Below are 24,451 nucleotides of genomic sequence, written 5' to 3' on the forward strand. Positions count from 1 at the left end.
TGTTTAGAATTCATTAATGCCCTGGGGGAAATCCATTTCAATAGAATGGTAAGGGTGGAAGCAGGGTTAGAAGGAGCTGAGAAGGAAGTAGAGATAGTAAGCATAGGCTTCTCTTTTTAGAAGTTTGGCGACGAAATGGGAAGGGGGAAAGTATGTTAGATTGAGAAGCAGAATCTAGGAAAGATTTGGGTTTTTTTTTTAAATAAAAGAGTACTAGATATGTTTGTTGACAAAAAGGAGTCAGCAGAGAGAGACGTTGAAGATTCTCATGACGATGATAATTCACATTTCCAAATAGTCTGTGGTTCACAAAGCATAAAGGAGGAAGAGGGCCATCTTTCCTTTCAAGGTGCAATGGATGGAAGGGACCATGAGTAAGGAAACAGATTTAAAAGGAACTTGAGAGAAGTTCACTGATGTGATGACCTTAATCTTTTTAAATAAAATAGGGCTAAGTAGAAGTTATTTGCTAGGAGGGCAAGTTGGGGATTTAAGGAGAGAAAGTTGGATATGCTATTGTTGGGAATAGTAAATAATTGATGAATAAATGGATTAATGTACAGAGAGGGCCTGGTTGAAATTAGATAGTAGAAATTTGTAGTCAGCCTCATCAGCATTTCATGATTTCCTCCAAGAGGGATCAGCATCTTGGAAAAAAGCAGATATGAGAGGAGTAAAAGACCAAGAGATTGCAGTCATAGAGGATTTAGGAGGTAAAGTCAATTTGAGTGATATTAGGATTTAAGGCATGACTAAGCTAATGAGCAACTTCATAATTAATAATCCACACCCTTTTCTTAATGTATAAAAGTAAATCCTCAGAAATCAACTGCTTTCCCTGCCCTTTCTCATTAGGCTGTGAAGTTGTACCCGATGTAAACGTATCAGGGAGAAAGTTTGGAATCAAGTTGCTAATCCCTGTGGCTGATGGTATGAATGAAGTATATTTGAGGTGTGACAATGTGAGTAAAAAAGGTGAAACTGAATGAACGCTTAGTTGTTTAACATAAGGACCAGCGGTCATAGAAAATAAAGGATTTTCTCACATAAGTGCTGCTAATATCTTGAGGGATTCTTGGTTTGGTCCCTCTGGTTTTTAACCACCTCTCACTCTTCTCTGCCATCTCTTCAAAGCTTAGATCAGAGAGAAAACAGAGGTGTTTATACAGTGAGCAGTGGTAGAGTCCACCAATGACTTCCCTGTGCCACTGCTTGCCTAACCCCCAATAAGATCCAGGCAAGAGAGTAGTCAGTGGAACTAGGAGGTGGCAAATATCAATCAAATAAGCTAATAGGTTTTATTTATTTCTCCTAAAAGGAGCAGGCAGGGTAAGGAAAAGGAAGCAAATGTGTAGAGTGATACTTTCAAACACCTGTTGTTTTTACTGATTCATACTCAGTCATTGATTTATTTAAGTCCCAGGAGTATCCTCAGGATGGTGTTAGACGCTCTACAGAACACCATAAAGCCACACGCGCTCTAGCAACTTGTCAGCTTAAAACTCTGTAAACAGTACGGAGTTTTAGCTGGCATTTAATGGTTGGTAACTTAAAACAGGAAATTGTAACTCAGTTTTTTGGAGGCGAGGGGAGGGGAATCACATGCTAATACATGTTGGCGCCTGCTTTACAACTTAGAGGCTTACAAAGTTGCCTGCACCATTGAGAAGTTAAGTGACTTCCTCTGTCACATAGCCACTAGGTGTCAGACGCAATACATAAACCCAGGACTTGCTGACTTGAAGTCTGGCCCTGTAGCAACTCTTTTATGAAATCTCTTACAACCTACTTTTTTTTTTTGAGACAATTGGGGTTCAGTGACATCCCCAGGGTCACACAGCTAGTAAGTGTCTGAGGTCACATTTGAACTCAGGTCTTCCTGACTCCAGGGCTGGTGCTCTATTCATGGTGCCACCTAGCTGCCCCTATGACCCCCTTTTAATATCTTTTTATTGTGTCAGAGGTGTTGGTTACTTTATAGCAGGAGCCAGAGTACAGGCAATACTAGCATATCTTTATGATATATAGAAAATAGAGTCACTGATGAAGACGTGCTCTTTGGGAGGGAAAGAAACCACTGCTACTAAAGTGCATTTTATGGGATGGTATTTCAGAGTCCTGTCATGTTTGTGTTACAGGAGAATCAGTATGCCAGATGGATGGCTGCCTGCATCTTAGCTTCAAAAGGCAAAACTATGGCAGATAGCTCCTACTGGCCTGAAGTAAACAACATTCTTTCATTTCTGAAGATGAAAAACAGAAATACATCTTCACAGACACCTTCTGATCCTGAATGCATGGATATGAAACCAGAATGTTTTGTGTCACCTCGATGTGCAAAGAAATACAAGTCTAAACAGGTAATTCTAACATTGGCAGAGGTATGTCATTGTTGGCAGAGCCTAGGACCCCTGGGTCTTCACCTCAGAAAACTTAGAAGATTCAAAAATTAACATATCCTGTCCCTACATAAAATAGAAGGAAGTGAGGGGAGCTCAAGCTCAGACGTTAGCCAAGGAGAGGGAGAAAGGAGTTTTGGGTGGAATGAAGGCTGTTGACTTTTATCTTTTTCTCCTGATATCCTCTAAGGAATTCCCCTCCTCTGACATGCCCCTCCTTGGGACTTTCCTTTCCCTCTTTCCATTCTGAGAAGACTAGCTTCTCTCCTGAGCTTTTTCCATAAGCACTGACATTTTCCTCCAGGAAAGGGTGACTACTTTGCTGAGGCCTCTCTGGTGTAGTAGAAGGGTATGGGACCTCAAACCCTGTAGGTTGGACTAAATGACCTCCAAGGTACCTTCCAGCTCTTAGATTCTATCCCCTAAACCACCCGAGTAATTAATTCTATCTGAATTACTTAATGTATTATTTACACATTTTGAATTATAGTTTGTTTGAAGGCCCCCTTTATACTTTTTATCTAGTTATGTGCTCTAGACAGTGGATAGTGGCACTGAAGTGACTAGTTATGGCTCTAATTATTAGTATGACTTATACTAATTCCAAATACTTATTGAGCTACTGCTACTATGGGCACTGTTCTAAACAATGGAGATAAAAAGGATGTATACTGATAATAATAACTAAAAACAACAGCAACAGCAATAATAATAGCTAGCATCTGTGTAATGCTTTAAGGTTTATAAAGAACTTTATAAATATTATCTCATTTTATCTTCATAACACCCATGAGAAGTAGGTGCTATTATTAATCCCCATTTGATAGCTGGGGAAACTGAGGTGAAGAGAGGTTAAGTGATTTGCCCAGGGTCACACAACTAGTAAGTGTCCCAGGGAGAATTTGAACTCAGGTCTCCCTGACTCCAGATCCAGTTCTCTACCCGCTGTGCCACCCACCTACCTTGATGGCATAGACTTAAAATGCACAATTTAAATATTTAAATATTTAACAAGTGCCAAATAAAATAGGATGCACAAGGAACAGGAATAGCAAATTGACAGTGGCTAGGAAAAGAAATGGAGCAAATATTCAGAGCAGAGCTCTGGTTTTTGTATGGTCATCTTTGATTTCATCAAATGTTAATTCTCTCCTGTTTCTTTTGAAATTACATTTTATCACTTTGTGTTGACTTATCTGAGTACGTGTCAGATCCTCTCCCTTTCCCCCACCCCCTGTAGGACAGGGTTCATTTCATTTTTGGCAGTACCTAGTACTTTTTTTGCCTAGACCTGCAGAGTCTAGGGTACTAGTATCAAGAAACAAGTTCTGGTGCCTTCTGAAAAACAGTCCAAGCAAATCCTATGACTCTGGAACACTATGCTGTTTTCAGATTCAATTTAAAGAAAAAAACAACCCGACATATTTGTTAAGTGTCTGCTATATATAGCTAGGTATTCTCGGTGCAAAGATAGGATGTAGATCCTCCTCTCAAAGCTCTTACAGTCCAAAATGGAAGAAAAAACAAAAACACAGTTGACTGTGACTCAAGAGTTAATGTGATAGACACAAAGAAGAGGCCCAGACAAAGTGCCATGACATATTCAAGGAAAGAGAGATCACTTTAAGCTTGTAAGTCAGGAATTCTTTTTTTTTTAAGGCAATTGGGGTTAAGTGACTTGCCTAGAGTCACACAACTAGTGCCAAGTGTTCGGTCTGAGGTCACATTTGAACTCAGGTCCTCCTGATTTCAGGACCAGTGCTCTATCCACTGCCCCAGGAATTCTTAACCTGGATCCATGAACTTATTTCTTTTAAAAGTATTTTGATAACTTTATTTCAATGTAATTGATTTTCTTTGCAGTCCTATGTATTTTATTTTATGTGCTTAAAAACATTATTCTGAGAAGAAATAGACAGGCTGCCAAGGGGGGGTCCATGATCCAAAAAAGGTTATGAACCCCTGGAAGAAGAGGATGGAAAGAGAAAGGAGAGGAATGAGATCAGCAAAGGCCTCATGGAAAACTGGTGCCTGAGTTAGACCTTGAATGAAGGGAGAGATGTCAGTCAAAGAAGATCAGAGAAGAGTTCATTACAGGTAGTGTAGATAGAATGAGTAAAGGCCCCTAAATGGGAGCAAAAGATTCAGGTTACTTCACCAACTAATAGACAAGTCCTTGATTATCTTCTGGGATAATCCTATCCCGTTAAGAAATGACTCCTTCTTATCAATAATTTTATTTCTATCCTTGTCCCCATTTGACTTGAAGTCCATACATTCGTACTGTCTATTAACTGCTGAATAAAATTCAAACTCATCAGCCTAGCAGATGTTATCCTACTTCACAATACTCCCTGTCATATGTTTTGTGTCTGCCAATAAGAGTACTCCCCATTCTCCAAATTTATCCTCCCCTTTTCCATCTTCTTGCTTGTGCATGCATGTCTGGAATGCTTTTCCTCAACTTCTTCAGCCCATCCCCCCAGCCTTGTCCCATTGAAATCTTATTGTTCCTTCAACATGATATGTCCTATGCTAGTCATCTCATTGTGCATTGTTTGGTTAGACCTCTCAACAAAACTCTCAACATTTCAGTGAAAATTGTTTTATATCATTAGTCTTTCTGCAGCAACCCTTATATTCTTAACATGAGGAAAATAAGTGATATTTTTATAGGAATTTATAGTTTGCAAAGCACTTTTATATACATTTGGTAATCAAGACAACCTTCTTGTAAGGTAAGATGGACAGGTATTGTTATTCTTGTATGAAAGAGAAGAAAGTCTGGTGCAGGTGGCTTATTTGGCAAAGGTCACATAATTAGTAACTCAATCCTACAAAAATTTATTGAAGCACCTGCTATGTTCAAGGTGTTGGTGATACAAAGATAAAAATGAAACAGTCCTTCAAAAATGAAAGACCGTCAAGGAAATTCTCTTCTAACCTGTATCCTATGTGAAATATTTTCAAGACTTAAAAAAGAAGGCAATTTTTAAAATCCTTTCTATACTTTCAATATTTCAAAATCCTTTCAAATATGGTTCCAATTCCAAAACATGAATGGCTGCTTCATAGGATTTCTCTGGCATCCAAGGTATATTTCCTTGCTCCAACTGGTAGATCACATCTGGTCTGGAAACTCCAAATCCCAGAATGCAACTACTATGCAACTACCAAATTGCATACTTGGGGCTAGAACCTGAGGATTCTAACTCCTAAGTCCAAGGCTTTTTCTAATATGCCACACTAACACCTAGGACTTCTGCCAAGAACTCTTCCAGGATGCAGAAGAGTGTGTGGCTAAATTAACAGCTTAACAAATGGCAGTTTCATCTGAGCAGGTCAGCAGCTATGTAAAAGAAAGAACAGTAGACCATGAAAACCCATAGTGAGACATCATCAGGACCTAGCTATATGATCAATAGATAATATCTGATAATACTTGTGTTAGCTGATAACTTCCTATTTGAACTCTGATTTCAATGTGTTAATAAAGGATGAGCAAGTTGTTTTAGGGTCATTCCTGGGATTCTTGTGATCTTCTTTGAAGAGTATCCTAGAACTAAGGATGACAATGACCTCCATTAACTGGTCTTCAAGAGTTGTCAGACCATTCTTATTGTTCCTAGTTGGCAGCTCGAATTCTGGAAGCCCACCAGAACGTGGCACAAATGTCTCTAGTTGAAGCTAAGCTCCGTTTTATCCAAGCATGGCAGTCCTTACCGGAATTTGGGCTCACGTACTACATTGTGAGGTAATAACATTGTTTATTTTCTTTCTTCCTTATATACTTTGATTTTAAAATGACTTGTTGGGAATTTGGTTCATTTTCCATTGGGATAAATTTCTATTCTATCATTTCTCTAAGGGTCAAAACTTTTTTGGCAGTCCACAGAACTCTTCTGTGTGATAAAATAATGCACCCAAAGTATCAGAACCCTGAAATGCAGTTGAAAGTTAGAAATGGTCTAATTTTTTTTAAAGAAGCCTGATACCTAAAAGGTAACCTTCATTGCAGGAAGGAGAGTCCAGTCCCTTAGTTTCCTAAAAGCGAATGGTAGCTCCTCACTGTCTTATTGAATCAGTACTTATGGAATTGTATTTGATGCTCACAACATGGCAGAGAAGACACTGTGTAGCAGGCAGAGCATCCTTATTTCATGATATGACTTTACACAGTATTCTAGGTATTTTATTTCCATTGTAGCCATGTGAAGTATCAGTAAAAATATACATATATATAAAATATATACTTATATATATAAAATTTATATCAAATATATCAAATAAAATACACTTTTTACTATAAGCTTATCAGTCACTGACAAAAAATTTCAGTGTACAAGGAGCAACAAATTACATTGGGACTTCGAATGCTGTTATATGTAATTTGCCTTTTGAGAAATATTGTTCAGGTGTTTCAGTAGTGTTACACTCTTCATGACCGTATTTGAGGTTTTCTTGGCAAAGATGCTGGAGTGGTTTGCCATTTCCTTCTCTAGTTCATTTTTATAGAAGAGGAACTGAGGCAAATAGGGTTAAGTGACTTGCCTAGGGTCACATAGCTAGTAAGTGTCTGAAACCAGATTTGAAGATGAGTCTTCCTGACTTCAGGGCCTGCACTCTTATCAGCTGTGCCACCTAGCTGCCCTAAGAAATATACATGTGTATTACTTAACAAGATAGTAACAAAATCACTCTATTTGTGTTTCCTTGTGTACTACTTTTCTCTGCCTTTAAAAATGTTTTATTGGTGCCTTTTTGGCATATTCATTATTATCCATGAACCCACCTTCTCCTTCCAAAAAAAAAAAGTCCTCCCTTGTAATAAATGTATATATAGTCAAGTGGTTACAAGATGACTTTTTTTCAACCAGACAGAGTAGTAAAATGCTTGTTGCCCATGGTCACAAAAGTAAGCTTTGGAGCCAAAAGGGATTATGTAACTATAGAATAACAGAATTAGAGAATTGGAAGGGGCCCCAGGAAACAAGTAGGCCAGAGTTTCTTAACCTAGAATCTGTGAAATTGTGTTTTTTTAGAAAATATTTTGATAATTATATTTCAGTATAATTGATTTCCTATATAATCCTATTATTTTATTTTATGCATTTAAAAGCATTATTCTGAAAAGGGTTCCATAGGCTTCACCAGACTGCCAAAGGGGTCTATGACACAAAAAAAGTAAAGAACCTCTAATCTAGTCCAACCCATGCCCATAAGGAACTCCCATAGTTATCGTTACATAATTTCTAATATATAAGTTATATGAAGTTTATAGAGTTATGCGAGCTTTAAGTTATATAAAGCAAAAATTTTTTCCAGCCTCTGCCTCCAAGGAGGAAGAAACCACAGGTTTCCAAGGAAGCACATTCTGCTGCTAGACAGCTTGAATTATTAGGAAGCTTTTCCTGACATTGTCTAGATTTGCCTCTTTGCACTTTCTACCTTTTGCTCTTGGTTCTGGTCTTTGGGGCCAAAGAGAACAAGCACAATTCTCTTTTAAAAACTAAATGGTCCCAGTGCCTTTCATTGAGCCTCATATGGACTCAACTCTTCACCACCCTGGTTGGTTCCTATGTACACTCTCTACCTTATCCTTATCTTTCTTGAACTGACACCTCGAATTGAAGAGAATGCTCCAGATGCGGTGTGGTGAGGGCACAGTACAGTGGGAGGATCACCTCCTTATTTCTTGAAGTAAAGTGTATCATCATAGCTCAAAGTTTTATTAGGTTCTTGTTTGTTTGCTGGCCACGTCACACTGCCAAGTCACACTGAGCTAGCAGCTCACTGGAATACCTAGTTACTGTGGTTATTGTAAGATAAACTGCTGTCTGATGATACCTTCCATCCTATACTTAAATCCAAATGTAAAGACTTTATATTTATAGCTATTTAATTTCATTTTATTGGATTCAGTTCAGCCTGTCAAAATCTTTTAGGATTCTGACTTTGTCATCCCATATGTTAGCTATCCAAATTTTGTCATCTACAAGTTTTCATACCATTATTCAACCAATCAATAAAAATCTTAAATAGCACAGAGTGAGCACGGGTCTCTGGGATACTACTGGTAACCTGCTTTGCTGACATTCCGCTATTAACATCTCCTCTTTGAGTCTAGTTGTCCATCCAGTTCTGAATCTTATCAAATTGTACTCATGTATTCCATATTTTTTTATCTCCACAAGAATGGGATATAGAACCTTATGAAATGTTTTCTAACATCTAGATAAATTGTATCTATTGTATTCCCCTCATCTACCACTTTAATAACTCTGTCAAAAAAGGAAATGAAGCTAATCTGGAATGAATTGTTCTTGATGAAGCCACACTAGCTCCTTGACCTCACAACTTCCCTTTCTAGCTGTTCACAAACCATCTCTTTAATGATCTAGTCTCGAATTTTTCAAGGAATTGAATTTAAGTTTACTGGGCTGTATTTGGCAGATTTTATTCTCTTCCTTGTTTTGAAAATAAGGACAACACTTACTCTTCTCAACTCTAGTGACACCTCTCCCATCTTCCACCATCTTTCAATTCTTCCCAACAGTGGCTCCACAGTCATATCTGCTAGCTCTTTCAGAAACCAAGTATGTAGTTCATTTGGGCCACGGGACTAGCTCTCTTACTAACTCATTACTTATCTTGATTATCAACTTTCTGTTAATCATTGTTGTTCTTTTGAATGCAAAAGTCATTCTCCTTGGCAGAGATAAGAAAAGCCAAATGAAAGTTGAGCAGCTCTGCCTTTTCTCTGCTGCCAGTTATTATCATCTGATCCACCCCCAGCAGAAGTATTTTCCTATCTTTGATCCTCCCTTTTCTCCCAAAAAAAAAAAATGTTTTCAGCTTCTCACAACTTCAACACACTCTGAGCTTCTTATATTCACCCTCTGTTAACTGAACCTGCCTCTGTCTTCTGTACTTTTCCTTATTTTAAAACTAAGTTGCTCGGTGAGGTCGCTTCAGATCCACATTGGTCTTTTGGGTCAAATCCCATTTTTTCTTATTGGAATTGTTTGCTTTTATGACTCCAGAATTTCATTTTTGAATAGCCCATCTATCTTGGGCTGATTTCCTCTGTATAATTTTGTCAATTTGAAACTATTCTTCCTGTGAGCCCTTTGAGATTTGCTTTCCCAAAATCTAGGTCAAATGTCAGATCATGCCCCAGATATCCTCTCTTCATAATCACTAATTCTTAATTCTAGGAGGTAATCTTAACTTTCCCCATTCCCAATCTCCCCTTACATCATTTTCACCCTAACTCCAAATGTGTCCAATCACTTTATCTAAGAGATGAGAAAAATTGCAGCACAGAATTATTAAATTACTTGACCAAGGTCACATAGAATCAGGGCTTCTTAATTTTTTTCCACTGCCCACACTTTTTCCCCTTCAGGCAGCATTTGTTGGTGTCGTGTGGCCTGAGGGCATGCGCCGTGCCAAGTATGGATGCTTTGTGTTCAGAATCGAGGCTGCAGTGAAGTTGCTTGATGCAACAAGGGAAAGCAAGCACTGACAGAAACGCCTCAGACTTATTACGTGTTTGATTTTTAATTAATTTTTGGTTTGGGGCATTCAGAAATCTTTTACTGTTGTCAAATTTCGCATGACCCCATATGGGATCACGACTTACAGTTTAAGAAGCACTGATAGATAATAGCATAAATGAGATTAAAACAGAACCTAAATTTCAGCTCTCAGTTTACTGTTCTTTGCATTTCACTAATATCACCTCCGTAAGGTTAAAAAAAAAAAAGGCAGCTAGATCCTACAGGAATGCCTAACTTTATGAAATAGGTTATGTTGCTGAAAAGGTATGTGCTAATAAAACCTTTTGAAAGTTGAATCATATATTTAAAGAAATCCTATGATTACTACTGTAAACAAGTAGTTGCCCTATCATTTATCTTCTTTGTCATATAATGGAAAAAGGACTAGATTGGAATTTAGGAGAACTAGATTCTAGCCCTGGCCAATCTACCTCTTTAGGACTGTTTCCTCTCATATAAAATGATAAGGTTTGGCTAGATTATCATTAATGTTCATTTTGGGTCCAACAGTGTATTATTCAATGATAAATATGGCTGTTCAGGTCCTGGCTTTATATAAAGCATAGTCTGTAGATATTTATGGCTCTTCTCAAAAACTTGATTTCATCCCTTGCCTTATCTATAACAACTCTCCCCTAGCAGGGATAGCTGGAGGGGATCTATACCAGTCCTGTTTCCTGAAAAGACCTATCTAAAGTTTATTTCTTATCTTTTTTTCCCTTGTTTCCAAGTTTCAGTTGGAAAAGAAATAACTAACCCATTCTTAACTCATTCATCCCAGTAAGGTAAAAATGAGCCTGTAGCTGTTCTGTTATTCTGCTATGTTCCTTTAGAGTTAATCTCCCTGAGGCAGAGTTATCCTACTAGCCCAAAGAAGGTACCCCATTGTTGAGGTTCAGGGGTGCTGGGACCCCAAAATGTTGAGAACAAGAGATGCAGGTCCTGCCCGAATGAATTCAACCCAAGCCTTCTTTCAGCCAAAGACAAGGTTTATTAAAGAACCGCCCTATTGGCCAGACTCTTAAGGAATCTAAGCATTTGTATGGAAAAAGAATCTGAGCACCTTAATGGAGGCCAGATGGATCTTATATACAGAAAGTCTGTGGGCAGGATCTTGGAGTGGCCAGTAGGCTGATCTAAGGAGGATCTATATGCAAGTGGCCAAGTAGTTTGGGGTGACTGGAGGAGAGGTATGGGACAAGGGGTATCTTGATGGGAGGGGCCTGTAGACTGGAGGAGGAGTCTAGGGAAGATCTAGGGTGGGAAGTAGCTGGGGGCCATTGAGAAGTAATAGACAATGGAGGGCTGGGCTAGGTTAAGGGTAAAGAGTATTGGGAGATTGGGCATAGGTGATAAGGAAAAGCCAGTTGATAGGATTATAGCCTCAGGAAACACTAGAGACTTTCTTGACCAAGTGGGAGTTCAAGGAGAGTCCAAGGTAGGGTTTTCTCTAGGACTCTTAGACAAATGGGACCCAAATTCTTTTTGGGGTAAGGGGCAAAGGTGTTGGCTTGGGCTTGTACCTCATCATTCCCCCCTCAAACAAATGGGACCCAAATTCTTTTGGGGTGAGGGGCAAAGGTCTCAGCTTGGGCCTGTACCCTGTCACCATGGCTTTCTGTTCTCTCAGCAAGTCCCTCCCTCATTCTTTCTTTTGCCTCCCCTACCTATTCACTACCTTTCTCCCACCACACATGATCTGTAATTGTTTTGGTGATTAATGTACCCTGATTTGGTGATTAATGTACATACCCTGACAGACTCTTAAGTGCAGTGATTTTATGATTATCAAACTTTCCAAAATATGTGAGCCAGGAGCATTCACCATGTTTATACACAATAGTATTCAGACCTGCAACCACTAAGCTAAAGATTCTGTACTCCACCTTATATAGTTTTCCATTTTGCCAGCCAAAGGAAAGTGGAAGCATAGGAAAGTGGGACAGTATATGTCTTGGAAATATAGACATACAAAAGGGTGAGATTAAAGAAATATTATGGGGGCAGCTAGGTGGCACAGTGGATAGAGCACCGGCCCTGAAGTCCGAAGGACCTGAGTTCAAATTTGACCTCAGACCAAACACTTGACACTTACTAGCTGTGTGACCCTGGACAAGTCACTTAACCCAAATTGCCTAAAAAAAAAAAGGAAAAGAAAGAAAAAGAAGAAATATTATGGGCATATAGAAAAGGAAAAAAGTTTAGTTATACTTCATTTAATACTATATTTTCTTGTATGTACTTGAATTTCCACTGCCCTTCTTTTCTCTGATAGGAATTTTTGGGGGGTAATGGTACTTGACATCTGTTCTTGTGTGCCATAAAGGAATGAGTTTGTAATTATATTCTTTCTCATATAATTTATACAACAATAAAAAGGTATACTTCAATGGACTTGATGAACTGTCTCAGCCTTTTGTAATCCCAATGGAATGATTTAGAAATGTATGTATCTCATTTGTCTTTTCCAAAGAAGAGAGACTTGAGTGAGAACCATTTATCTAACATTCCCTGTTATGAAATGGTTTGCAATTGGATCTTGCTCTCTTAATGAATACAATCATTATTTTTGCAGGTTTAAAGGAAGCAAGAAAGATGATCTTCTTGGAGTCTCATATAATAGGTTAATTAGGATAGATATAGCCACAGGGGATCCAATTACAACATGGAGATTTGCAAATATGAAACAGTGGAATGTAAACTGGGAAATCCGGCAGGTAAAAATTATTTCTTTTTTTTTCTCTCCTAAACAGATGTAGGGCCTGTGACTATGTGTTATTCCAGAGAACCATAGATGGTTTTAAAAGGAGGAACTTTTGTTTCGAAAGCTAAAAAACCACAAAGGTTTTGTAATTGTATATAAAACAATCGCATTTAATTCTGGGCAATTTTTTAAACATGTAGGGACCAAAAAAATAACTGAACTGACATGGCAAAATTGTTTAATTCATATTTTGAACATATGAAATCTCCAGCTCCCTAAAACTGCTGAGCTGTACATGATATTTAATTTTAATTCATTCAGTATAAGCTTATGAGAAAGCTTAGATTCATCATTTCACAAAGATGAATATAACATGTATAAATGACATAAAACCAATCTTAGAGCACAGGTTCTTGAGTAGCTGCCAACAGATTGTTTTGTCTTGAGCTTTAAGCCCTATTTGTCTATCTAAAAATAACTTTATTCATGAAAGAAAAAATTGGTTAAATGACTTATTTGCACAGATTGGAAAAGATAGCCTGTTAGTACTAAGAGCCCATAATCATTAGGCCTTAATACAAAATCAGTGCATTTCAAAAAGAATCACAAAATCTCACAGGTGGAAGGGAAGCTGTATCTGATCATGAATCTAATCTACAACACATTCAGGTGATCATCCATCCATCCATCATATGAAGACCTCCAGTACAGGGGAAGGCCCTGTACTTCTGGAGGCCCACTACTTTGAAACAACTCTAAATGTTAGAACAAGCTTCGTTTTTGTTTCTCAAACCTGAATTTGTATCTTTCCAGCTTCTACCTATTGCTTCTTGTTCTGCCATCAGAGCCAAGCAGAACAAATCTAATTGTACCCATATGATAGCTCTTAGATACCTATTTGCAGCTATCATGTTCCCCGAGTCTTCTCTTCTCCAGACTACACATCCCCAATTCCATTGACTGATGCCAACGTGACATAATCTTGAAGCCCTCCATCATCTAGGTTGCCTTCCTGCAGAGACTTTCTGGTTTATCAATATCCTTAATAAAATATGGAGCCCAGAACTAAACAGAATACATTACACATGGTCTGATCAGGGCAGAGGGCAATGGAACTATCAACTCTGTGTTCCAGACACTTTGCTTTTCTTTTTTTTTAATTTTTTTTTTTTTTTTGGTGAGGCAATTTTTTGGTGAGGCACTTAACTGGGTTAAGTGACTTGCTCAGGGTCACACAACTAGCACATGTCAAGTGTTTGGTCTGAGGCTGGATTTGAACTCAGGTCCTCCTGACTTCAGGGCTGGTGCTCTATCCACTGCACCACCTAGCTGCCCCATACTTTGCCTTTCTTAGTGTATTCCCAGTTCAAATTAGCTTTCTTGGATGCCATATTACATTGTTGACTCATATTAAGCTTGCAGTCCTCTAAAATCCCCAGATCTTTTTCAGGTAAATTTCTCTCTAGATATAATTCCCCTATCTTATATATCAAATATGTTACATACTTGATTTTTTTTTTGAAACCAAGAATAATTCTTTATGTATTTTTCAGTTGTTTAGTCATGGCCAACTCTTCATGACCCTACTTGGGGTTTTCTTGGCAAAGATACTAGAGTGGTTTGTCATTTCTTTCTCAAGCTCATTTTAAGGAAGAAGAAACTGAGGCAAACAGGGTTTAGAGATTTGAAGATAATTGTATTTCACATTATGTGCTCATATGTACCAGCATAAAGGAAGAAGTCTGCAATTTAAAGGAATGAATTTTTAGCTTAACCTTTCTCATGTAGTTTAAATAACATGAAAAAGGTGAACCTAATATCTCTTCTTGTTTCCATTTTCTGTACATGTCTTTTTAAAATCTAAGCCAATTAAAGGAGTTCCCCTGGACTTTCACATTCCACTTCCTCTTCATAACTCTGCCCACTTTTTTTTTTCCTTTCTTTTCAGAATCCTTTTTCCTGGTATATTCTTGAGAATTTCTTATGCCTCCCAGACTGACTGTCCCCTATAGAATTCTAAGCACTAGGATTCCTACCTATTATTAGCTTCTCCCGATTCTGACAGAGCTTGAGCAAATATCCAAATAATTGAAGTTCCCTGTCATTACCATTGTATCATGGCGGCTGAGCTGGACTTGTGTCCCATTTCCCAAACACTCCTCTGTTATTCCCCTTTTCTTTTTTAGACAGTCCGAGGCATACGTCAGTGACAACATTGGTTCTACCTTTGGCTCAGTGGCTTCCTCCAACTCTTTTTCACCAGGTTTTAATCTTCTGGTACCTTGATTTTCCTCTTACTAGTACATATTCTTAATATAGTGCTACCTATCCTGCTCCTCCCATTTAAAGTATACCGATAAAGGAAAGCAGTTCTTATACAGACTAAAGTATACTGAATAAGATCTTATTCAGTCACGGATCTCATCCCTCACACTTAGGAGTTTAGATATGCTTCTTTGCATTAGGCACTATAACTCACATTTACTTGATACTCACTTTGTGCATTTGAGTATACACATTGACATCTGAGGCCATGGGCTTTATTACTTTTTTTTTAACGTTCTTGCTTGTAAGTTTCTGGGCATTTCAACTACAACTACATCACAGCAACTTTCTATGCTATCCAGGTCATTAGATAAACATAAATCAGTTTTCTCCTACCCCCTTCCTTCTTAACTTAAAGTTCTTTTGATTATGTAATCAGGATTTGAAAACTGGCATCCTGTGATTTCTTATTCAGAGGGACAAGCATTACAATCAGATTTGTGAGACTATATGTAAATACATTCTTATGACCCATATTAATTATATTCTATCCAGTGACATTTTATCATTATGATATTTAAAGCTTAAATCCAGGAATCCAAATCCCTATTCTCATGAAATCATCTTCTTAATCAGCTGTTCACCTCCCAAATAGACCTTTTTTCTTCTTTCAAAACACTTACCTTTGACTGGCAGCAGTGATTTAAAAAAAAAATACCATCTGTGCCCAAGATTTCATACTCTTATCTTCCTGTGTCCTTGAATAACTCTGTAAAAAGCACTTTCACTCTTCCAGCAGAAATCTGTGACTATGGTGTGGTAGGAACACTGGACTAAAAGTCTAAAATCCTAGGTTCTGATTCCAGTTCTACTAGTATGTCATCTTGGACAGTCAGCCAAAAAACATTTATTAAGTACCTGTTCTGTGCCTGGCACTGTGCTAAGCAAGCCACACAACTTCTCCAGATTTCCATTCTAATAGCAAAAATGGAGAACTCAGACTAAGTGGTATCTTAAGTGTCTTAAAATTTTCAAAATATCTCTCTTGCCTTTTATTAATTGTGATATAAACTTACCTCCTATAAGGAGGTAAGGACCTCCTTCATGGTTTGCCTTGTAATATAGCGACTACTTGGACGATATTTGCATCTCATATCATTCAATCTCCAAGTACTGATTAAAGGCCAACTTTAGAATTATCTGTTCCAGCTGCCTTCTAGAATTTATTTCTCTACCACAAGAGGGCACCAAATGAACAGTAATTCCGTTTGTTTTTTTTTAAAGCTAACTTAAGCCAGTTCCAAATTGTTTGTAGACTACTTCACAAGAAACCAGAGTCTAAATAATCATTAACAGGAAGTTGAATATATGGTTGCCCATCTGTGTGTATAGATTTTTTTTCTTACATGTGCTCTACATTTTTTTTCCAGGTTGCCATAGAGTTTGACCAAAATCTATCTATTGCTTTCACTTGCCGAAGTGCAGATTGCAAGATAGTACATGAATATATTGGTGGCTATATCTTCTTATCCACTCGCTCAAAAGACCAAAATGAAACACTTGATGAAGAGCTCTTCCACAAATTAACAGGAGGTCAGGAATGAAACAGCTGACTTGGTTGACCTTTGCAAACAGTACAGCTATATCATGGTTTTTGGATTTTTGTGGGTTTTTTTTTTTATTTTATCCTTTGACTCTTCCTGAAAGATAGAATAATATAACAAATTTGGTATAAATCCTGGAATATTTCCCTTGTGACATCTCTCCCACCCTCTTTTGTTACTAGTCACTTGAATCCAATGCATACCCTTCCTCCCTGAAGCATTTTCTATGGTGGAATTACTTGAACCTGAATAGTATGACCTAAAGTTTTATTTCAGCCGTAAGGTGGCAGCAGAGTAATGAAGAAGGAAGATGCCGATAAAGTAAAGCAGTTCTTATACGGACTAAGAAGCATGAAGCAAATGCTTCGGCATCATTCCTGTGAGGTATCCTGAGATGATTCCATCCAGGATTCTGTCAGATTCCCAAAGGAACTAGAACTTACCAACAAATTTTGAGTGATCTATTTTCATTTTCTGAAGCTAAAAAATGAGAAGAAAACTTAGAATTCAAGAGTAATGCATAGAGAATCAGATTCTCTCATACCTATCTCCCAGATGAGGCAAATCATGAAACATCTTTCAGCCTCTAGGTACAAGCCTCAAGATTGAAGGCCTAACTTGAACACTTAGGCCCTAGGACCATATGGTTCATGTAGTAACAAACATAACTGAAATATTTTCTTCTGACACAAACTGATAATTTGACCATAACCCTGGCACTGTCAAACTTCAATAAGTATCATTTACATATCAAGCCTCCTAATATTTCAGTTTGTCGATTAGAATTATAATATTTAAAGTATACATAACTAGCCTATTTGTCACAAAGGACAAAGTTGAGCATAATTTGAGGCCTTGGTTTCAACTGAACTGTTTGGTATTTCCCATTTGTCTGCACAATTTGAGGCCTTGGTTTCAACTGAACTGTTTGGTATTTCCCACTTGTCTGTCATTTCCATAATAATTTTCATAGATGTTGACTGATTTTGACCAAATTTTGTCCGCAACAAAGAGTATCAGGATAAACTTCAAGTTCTGTTTATGGGTACTTGGCTATCACGAAGGAGACAATGGGAGTCAAATGAAATCTTCCAAATGAGTGATTTATACTTAGGAGAGATGCACTTTACAAAAGTATTAGTCTAAATTTAGATTAGCTCATTATCCTCTTGGGGGGTGGGAGGTGGGGAGAACCTTCGGCCTCGAGGCCACACTTGGTTCTGTGAAGTATGGATTCAGTTAGAGGGCTACACTTGAGGACCTAGAGGGCTATGTGTGGCCTTGAGGCCACAGGTTCCCTACCATAGTTATATTATTAGATTTCTAAATAGCCACATCAAGTCAACAGGTCAACCAGCAGTTATTAATCACTTACTGTATGCCAAACACTGTATACTAAATGCTTTATACAGCTTATTTGTCCTCTGTAAAGCTGTTTGAGTCCATGTTCTCCACAGTCATCACCATAAAATTTTATACTACTGTGTGCCATTTAAAACTACTTGCTTTTCTGTCTACATTAGATGGGGAAATATACATTTAATTACTTTTATATGGATGAGTACAAGAAGTAGATAAGGGACTATGATTTCCTTGATAGAGAGAACTTCTAGTGAGGAAATTCTGCCAATGTAGGCTGACCTTGTACCTCCTCTGCAGCTAAGTCTTTGTTTAATTTTAAATTTATCAAATGCAAGATAAAATTAGCATTTCCTTATACATAGTAGATCAGAGAAATGATTTTACATGTAACTGCAAATCTGTTATATGCAATATGCTTTTCTTTTAAAATATCTAATAACAATTCTGCACTTACAGACTTAGAGTTGACTGGAACAGTGAGAGGTTAAGTGTTAGAGTCACATAGGCAGTTAAGTCACATAGTCAGAGGCAGGTCTTGAACCCAGGTCAACCTGGCATCAGGGTTGATCCTCTAATGCTGCCTCTGTACTTTTTAACCACAGTAATAAAATACACAAAGTTGGTATGGTATTTTTTTTGGGGTCAGTATTGTTCCTGCCTAGTTGGCCCTTTCCCACATAGCTGTCTGTATGCTAAGGTAAGTTATGCCCTTATTTTCTCTGTTACAAAGAGAACAAACACAGCTTTCTGATTCTCAGCCTTCCTACAATTTCAGAATGACAGACAGTTTTCATCTATCAGTGAAAAGAAAAGTTATACTGGTAATCTGGACAGTTAGGGATACCTGAAAATATTACTTTAGCCATAACTTTCAACTTATTTATGATGTCAGAAATTCCAATAAAATATGAAACAGCACTCCAGTTCTTTCCTACTCCTATTTCCACCTTAGAGAAGAAATGCAAATGACCAGGGTAGGCACTGAAAGCCTGGAAATGGCAATTCCATACTGAACTACAGGCTCAATATGAGTCAGCAATTTGATGGTAAACTATAGGCTTTCATGAATAAAGTGATCATTCTTGCGCACTTTGCCTTAGTCAGACCAATCTAGGAGGTGGAGACGCGGGTGAGCATTCCAGGCTTGGAAGACAGCCAGTGAAAATGTCAAGAGTCAAGAAATAGAGTGTCTTGTGCAAGGAACAGCAAGGAGGCCTATGATGATAAGGTTTTGGAGTACATGGAGAGGAATAAATTGTTGAAAGACTGGAAAGGCAGGTTATGAAGGACTTTAAAAGCCAGAGGACTTTATATTTGTTCCTTAGGTGGAAGGAAGGAATTAAGCATTAATTGAGTGTCTACTATGTCCCAGGCACTGTACTAAGTACTTTAGGAATGTTGGTTCTTACAGTAACCCTGTGAGGTAGGTACTATTATTATCCTCATTTTACAGAGGGGGAATCTGGGGCAGAAAGAGGTTGTGATTTGTCCAGAGTCACACGTAAACTAGAAAGTGTCTGAAGCTGGATTTGAACTTGGTCTTCCTAACTGCAGGCTCAGAGCTTGAATCACTACCACCTAACTGCCTGTAGTAAGGAGCTGCTGGAGTTTATTAAAATTTGGGTGATATGGTCAGACCTGCACTTTAGGGAGATCAATATGATAGCTGAGTGGAGGATGGACTGAAGTGTGGAGAAGCCTGAGGCAGGGAGATCAGCCAGTAGGCTATTGCAGTAGTCCAGGCCTGTAGCCATGAAAACTTGGACCAGAGTGGTTGCAGTATCAGAGGAGTAAAGGGGACATATATGAGACTTGTTATGAAGATAGAAATGACAGGACTTGGCAACTCTTTAGATATGGTAAGTGAGAAAGAGGAGAAGACGGCACCCAGGTTGTGAGCTTAGGTGAGTAACAGTAACAGAACTTAGACCAGGGATGGAGAACTTGAGGCCACATGTGGCCCTCTAGGTCCTCAAGTGTGGCCCTTCATCTGAATCCAAACTTCACAGAACAAATCTGGATTTGGTCCACACTTGAGGACCTAGAGGGCCACATGTGGCCTTGGGGTCCCAGGTTCCCCACCCCTGATGTAGTAAGGTGTAGGTGGGAAAGATGAGCTCAGCTTGGGACATGCTGATTTTAAAATGTCTATGAGCTACCCAGTTCAGGGTACCCATTATGGGATGTTGGAGATGAAGACTGGAGTCTGATTAGTCAATCCAGAAGCATTTAAGTACTATATGCAAAAAAAAGGTATTAAGCCCTGGGAATACAAACAGCAGAAAAACAGTTCCTGCCCTCAAGGAATTTGCTTTCTAATGGGGGGAAGACAACACTTAAAAGGAAAATGAAAGGGCAGCTAGGTGGCACAGCGGATAGAGCACCAGCCCTGGAGTCAGGAGGATCTGAGTTCAGATTTAGCCTCAGACACTTACTAGGTGTGCGACCCTGGGCAAGTCACTCTACCCCAAATGCCTGAAAAAAACAAAAGGAAACTGAAAGGGATTGGGAGGAGACCAAGGCATCTGTTGGGGTGGAAGGGACTTCAGGTAGAGAAAGTTAAGAGCACAGCCTAAAGAAGAATGAGTCATGGCTGGCCTGGGCACCCTCTTTAACCGGAGTTCAGGGAGGAGTTATACAATCAAAGGAAAATGGGTACAGGATACTTCCAATGTGGGGCTTCCATGATGAAAAGGTTTCTGGGGCAAGGTAGAGGAAGTGCAGAACACAGCAATGAATTTACACCACGTGACAAGATAAAGGCTGTTGACCAACTTAATCACAGTTTCATTGTGTGCTCCTCACAGTACAGTGGGGATCAAGCAGTATGGTTCTCTGTCACCTCGGGTTTGGGATTAGACATACTACCTCTTTAGGTTCTTTAAACGCAAACTGTCTTTTAGAGGGAAGAGGGCAGGAAGGAGGTTATGGCTGGACAAATAGGTCAGAGAATCATCTGCATAGAGATTATAATTGAATCTATGGAAGCAGATGAGATCACCTAGTGAAATAGCATAGAGAGAAAAGAAGAGAACCCAGCACAGAGCTGGGGGGGTGGAGGGGGTGGCGCAGAGCAACAGGTTGGATGGGAACATGGCCAGCAGGTGTGATGTGGATGAAGATCAAATAACAGAGACTAAGAAGTAGTCAGGCTGGTAGGAGAAAAGAGAGAGGGCATGAAAACCTAGAGAGATGAATCCATAAAGAGCGAGTGATTGACAGTGTCGACTCCAGAAATCAAGGAGAATGAGGATTGAAAAAAGGCATTAGATTTAAGAGATCAGTGGTCACTTTGGAGGAAGCTGTTTCAGCTGGATGACGGGGTTGGAATCTAGATCGTAGAGTTTACAAGAGAGTAAGAGGAAAGGAAGTGTCGTAGACAGTCTTCTCAAGGAGCTTAGTTGCAATAGGGAAGAGGTGGAGTACCTGGATTCTCTGCCAAACTTAAAAACTAAAATTTTGCTCCCTAAACTCAAACCTAAAATTTTATTACGCCCTGAAATTCCACTCTTGGTGTTGACATAACCTTTATTCCCTTTTGCCTCTAGGGCACTTTCTCTGGCTGTCCCCCATCCCTTAAATGTTATTCCTCCTCATCTCCACCTCCTAGCTTCTCTGGCTTCCTTTAAATACCAGCTAAAATCCCACCTTCTATAGGAAGCCTTTTCCAATCTCTCTTAATTCTAGTGCCTTTCTTCTATTGACAGTTACCTCAAGAGAAACTCTTGCCTTTCTTTGTATTCTCAACGCTTAGCATAGTGCCTGGCACAGAGTAGGTGTTTAATAAATGTTTATTGACTGATGACTTCTCAAACCCTAACTATAACATTAAATCCCACTTACAATCCAGAGTAAAACTCTAATGCTAACCAAAAGCTGAAATTTAAATTCTATCCCAAACACTATTTAGAAACATCATGCATAGCTTGACTGCCACCTCACCATTGCCCAGGTATATGCCCTATCTACAGAATGCAGATTTAGTTTTCCTCATAACATCTCATAAAAAAAAAAAAACATAAAGAAGCTGGAAATTAGTGTACTGGGTACTTATATTGAAGCCTGTGTTCTTTTATTGCTAGGCAAATAGAGAGGCAACTCTATAATTAATAAGATAATTATAGCCCTATAATTATAATTAATAACTATCTCAGATTTGCCACTGACATGTTTCATGACTCCTGGCAATGCTAAAGAATAATAATAGACATTTACATACATGATGTTCTCTAACACAAGTGATCATTCAGCTTTTTTTGAAGACACTCAGCTTTCCCTTCCTCCTCCCAGTGAGAAGAACCCAGTACCTTACTGTTTAAGGACATGTACTTACCAGTCCAGATAGAGATGTCTATCTATGCATCTATGTATACAAACTGGACATTGTACCAGAAAATTTCACAATTTTTTGTTGAACAAAGCAGGTGAGAATCAAGGTCCATTAAAATTCCTGCCTCCCCTCCCAAACAACAATTATAATAATAATAGGTAGAATAAGTACATTAATCCACTACTTATCACTTTATTAATTACATTATCATTTGATATTCACAACTCCTTAGGTAAGTACTTTTTGTTTTTGTTTTTTTTTTGGGACCTGTGATTTCATGGTAGTGGGAAATCTGGTGAGGAAACTGTTGCTATTTTGCTTCAAAAGTCCAACCATCTCATCCGCTATCCAACTGATTAGTCCTGTCTAGCCACCAATTGTTATCTCTGTGTAAAAGTTGAAACAGCTTCCATTTATTATTCAGATATACAGAGAAATTTTTCAACGTGATTTTCCAGAAAGCTAGAAGGAAAGTGGTATAAAATTTCAAGGCTCCTTTTCCCTGCTTAAATTGAAGCCAAAGAATGCCTTTCTTTGGTCACTGCTTACTTCTTCCCAACACACATCAGTCAGTACTTCACCTTAGTAGCTTTTCTTCCCCCTCCTACTGGAATTTAAGCCTGGGGTTTGACACATTCCAAGTCCAGCCCTTGGGATTCTGGGATAAGGAGTCACAACCATAACAGAAGCATTAGCATTTTTTGGAGAAAAGCTCCTAGACAATCATATAACATCACATCTGTAATGTTTAGGGAGGATGTTGATGATCTGGGGAACATGCAAAGAGGAGCAACCAAGATGAAGGCCTTTGAGAATTAGTTGAATGAAAGGAACATGCTTAAAATAGAGAAGAAAAGACTGGTAGGAAGAAGGGGAACATGGTGTCTGTCTTTAAGGATTTTAAAGCTGTGATCTGAAAGAGAGATTAGATTATGCGGAAGGCTGAGTCATAGTAATGAGTGGGAGTGGCAAAGTACTGAATGTAGGTTAAATGTAAGGACAGATTTCCTAAAAATTAGAATCCAACAATGGATCAAGTAATGGTGTGGTCTTCAAACGATGGGTGAGGTGAATTACTTTTCAGGTGTGTTGCAGAGGGAATTCTTTTAAAGGTATGGTTTAGACCAAATAGCCAGTGATGTTTTTTCCAACTCTGAAATTCTGTGATAACCAATTCTCTGGAGGAGTTAAGATGAAGAGAGGGGTTGATTTCCAACGTCTTTAAAGCCAGTCCAGGCACTAAAAGAAAATCTCCCCTTTTAAAGGAGCCTTATCTGGCCTGTTTTATCTCATCCTTAGCCTTTTATCTGTTTCCACTTTTATCTGTTTCTATAGTTCCCTTCCAGTGGTGAAGGAAGTCACTGGGCATCCAGTGAACTTATTAGGGTTTGGCCAGCATTGTAATTATGTGGAGAAGAGGAAAGAGTTTAGAGTTAATAGGGTAACCTGACTTCTGGGCTTTTAACTGGGTATAAAAAAATCCAAACATGAATTATAGGAAAATTCTATGGAATTAAAATATTTTACAAATCCTTTCAAGAGTACTGAGCAAGGCAGAATTTTCTGTTCACTCAACTTGTTCTTTGCACTCTTTCTGGGAAGAGAGAGACATTTTTTGGAATTCACCAAATGTGAAGAAGTGAATGGGTCCCAATATATTTTATCCCACTTCCACCATAGCAAAAATTCTTAAATTATCTTAAATTTTCTATTTATGGGGAAAATGGCTTTGTGCCAAATCAATAATCTTGTATCTCACCTGATAAATTCCTTGCAGCCACCCCCAAAAGCAAGTTGGGGAAGTACCAATGATCCTGGAGTCCAAAGACTGTTTCAGATGTCCTAATTTGGCTGCCTAGCAACCTTCCCCTCCCACATGCACTCACTATTAACAAGGAGTTGGTGCAGGCTCTTTTCACCCCAGCAGGCCCTAAACTTCTGTGAGTCCATGAACCAAACACCTCCACTTGCCCTCTGTCCAGAGAGAAGCAAGGATATACTTCAAAGCTTTGCCCAGTAGCCAGAGATTTAAACATATGTCACTGTCTGCTATACAGGGGGAAAAGCTCTGTATTTCCAGAGGATTCACATTCAGATACTGCCTCTTTCACTGTCTGTGTATGCTCCCCTGGTAAGTTACAGAATCTCTCTGGTTTCCTGTTGCCTAATCTATAAAATGGGGGCATTGGACTAGATGGTACCTAAGTTCCTTCCCAGCTCTAAAT

At 38.6% G+C, this 24,451-nt stretch overlaps 1 protein-coding gene across 1 annotated transcript in view; it reads left to right on the forward strand.

The window, feature by feature from the left end:
• FERMT1 (FERM domain containing kindlin 1) overlaps nucleotides 1–18,519 on the forward strand; it is a 63,616-nt gene extending 45,097 nt beyond the window's left edge. Inside the window, exons 11-15 of the mRNA XM_020985622.2 lie at nucleotides 856–962; nucleotides 2,139–2,360; nucleotides 6,029–6,153; nucleotides 12,537–12,678; nucleotides 16,361–18,519. Coding sequence (XP_020841281.1) covers nucleotides 856–962; nucleotides 2,139–2,360; nucleotides 6,029–6,153; nucleotides 12,537–12,678; nucleotides 16,361–16,534 — 770 coding nt within the window. The 3' untranslated portion in view covers nucleotides 16,535–18,519. The remainder of the gene's footprint in view (nucleotides 1–855; nucleotides 963–2,138; nucleotides 2,361–6,028; nucleotides 6,154–12,536; nucleotides 12,679–16,360) is intronic.
• Nucleotides 18,520–24,451: the final 5,932 nt, after the last annotated feature.

This window comes from Phascolarctos cinereus, unplaced genomic scaffold, assembly GCF_003287225.1.
Source record: "Phascolarctos cinereus isolate Bilbo 61053 unplaced genomic scaffold, phaCin_HiC Scaffold_2;HRSCAF=192, whole genome shotgun sequence".
NCBI classification, from domain to species: Eukaryota; Metazoa; Chordata; class Mammalia; order Diprotodontia; family Phascolarctidae; genus Phascolarctos; species Phascolarctos cinereus.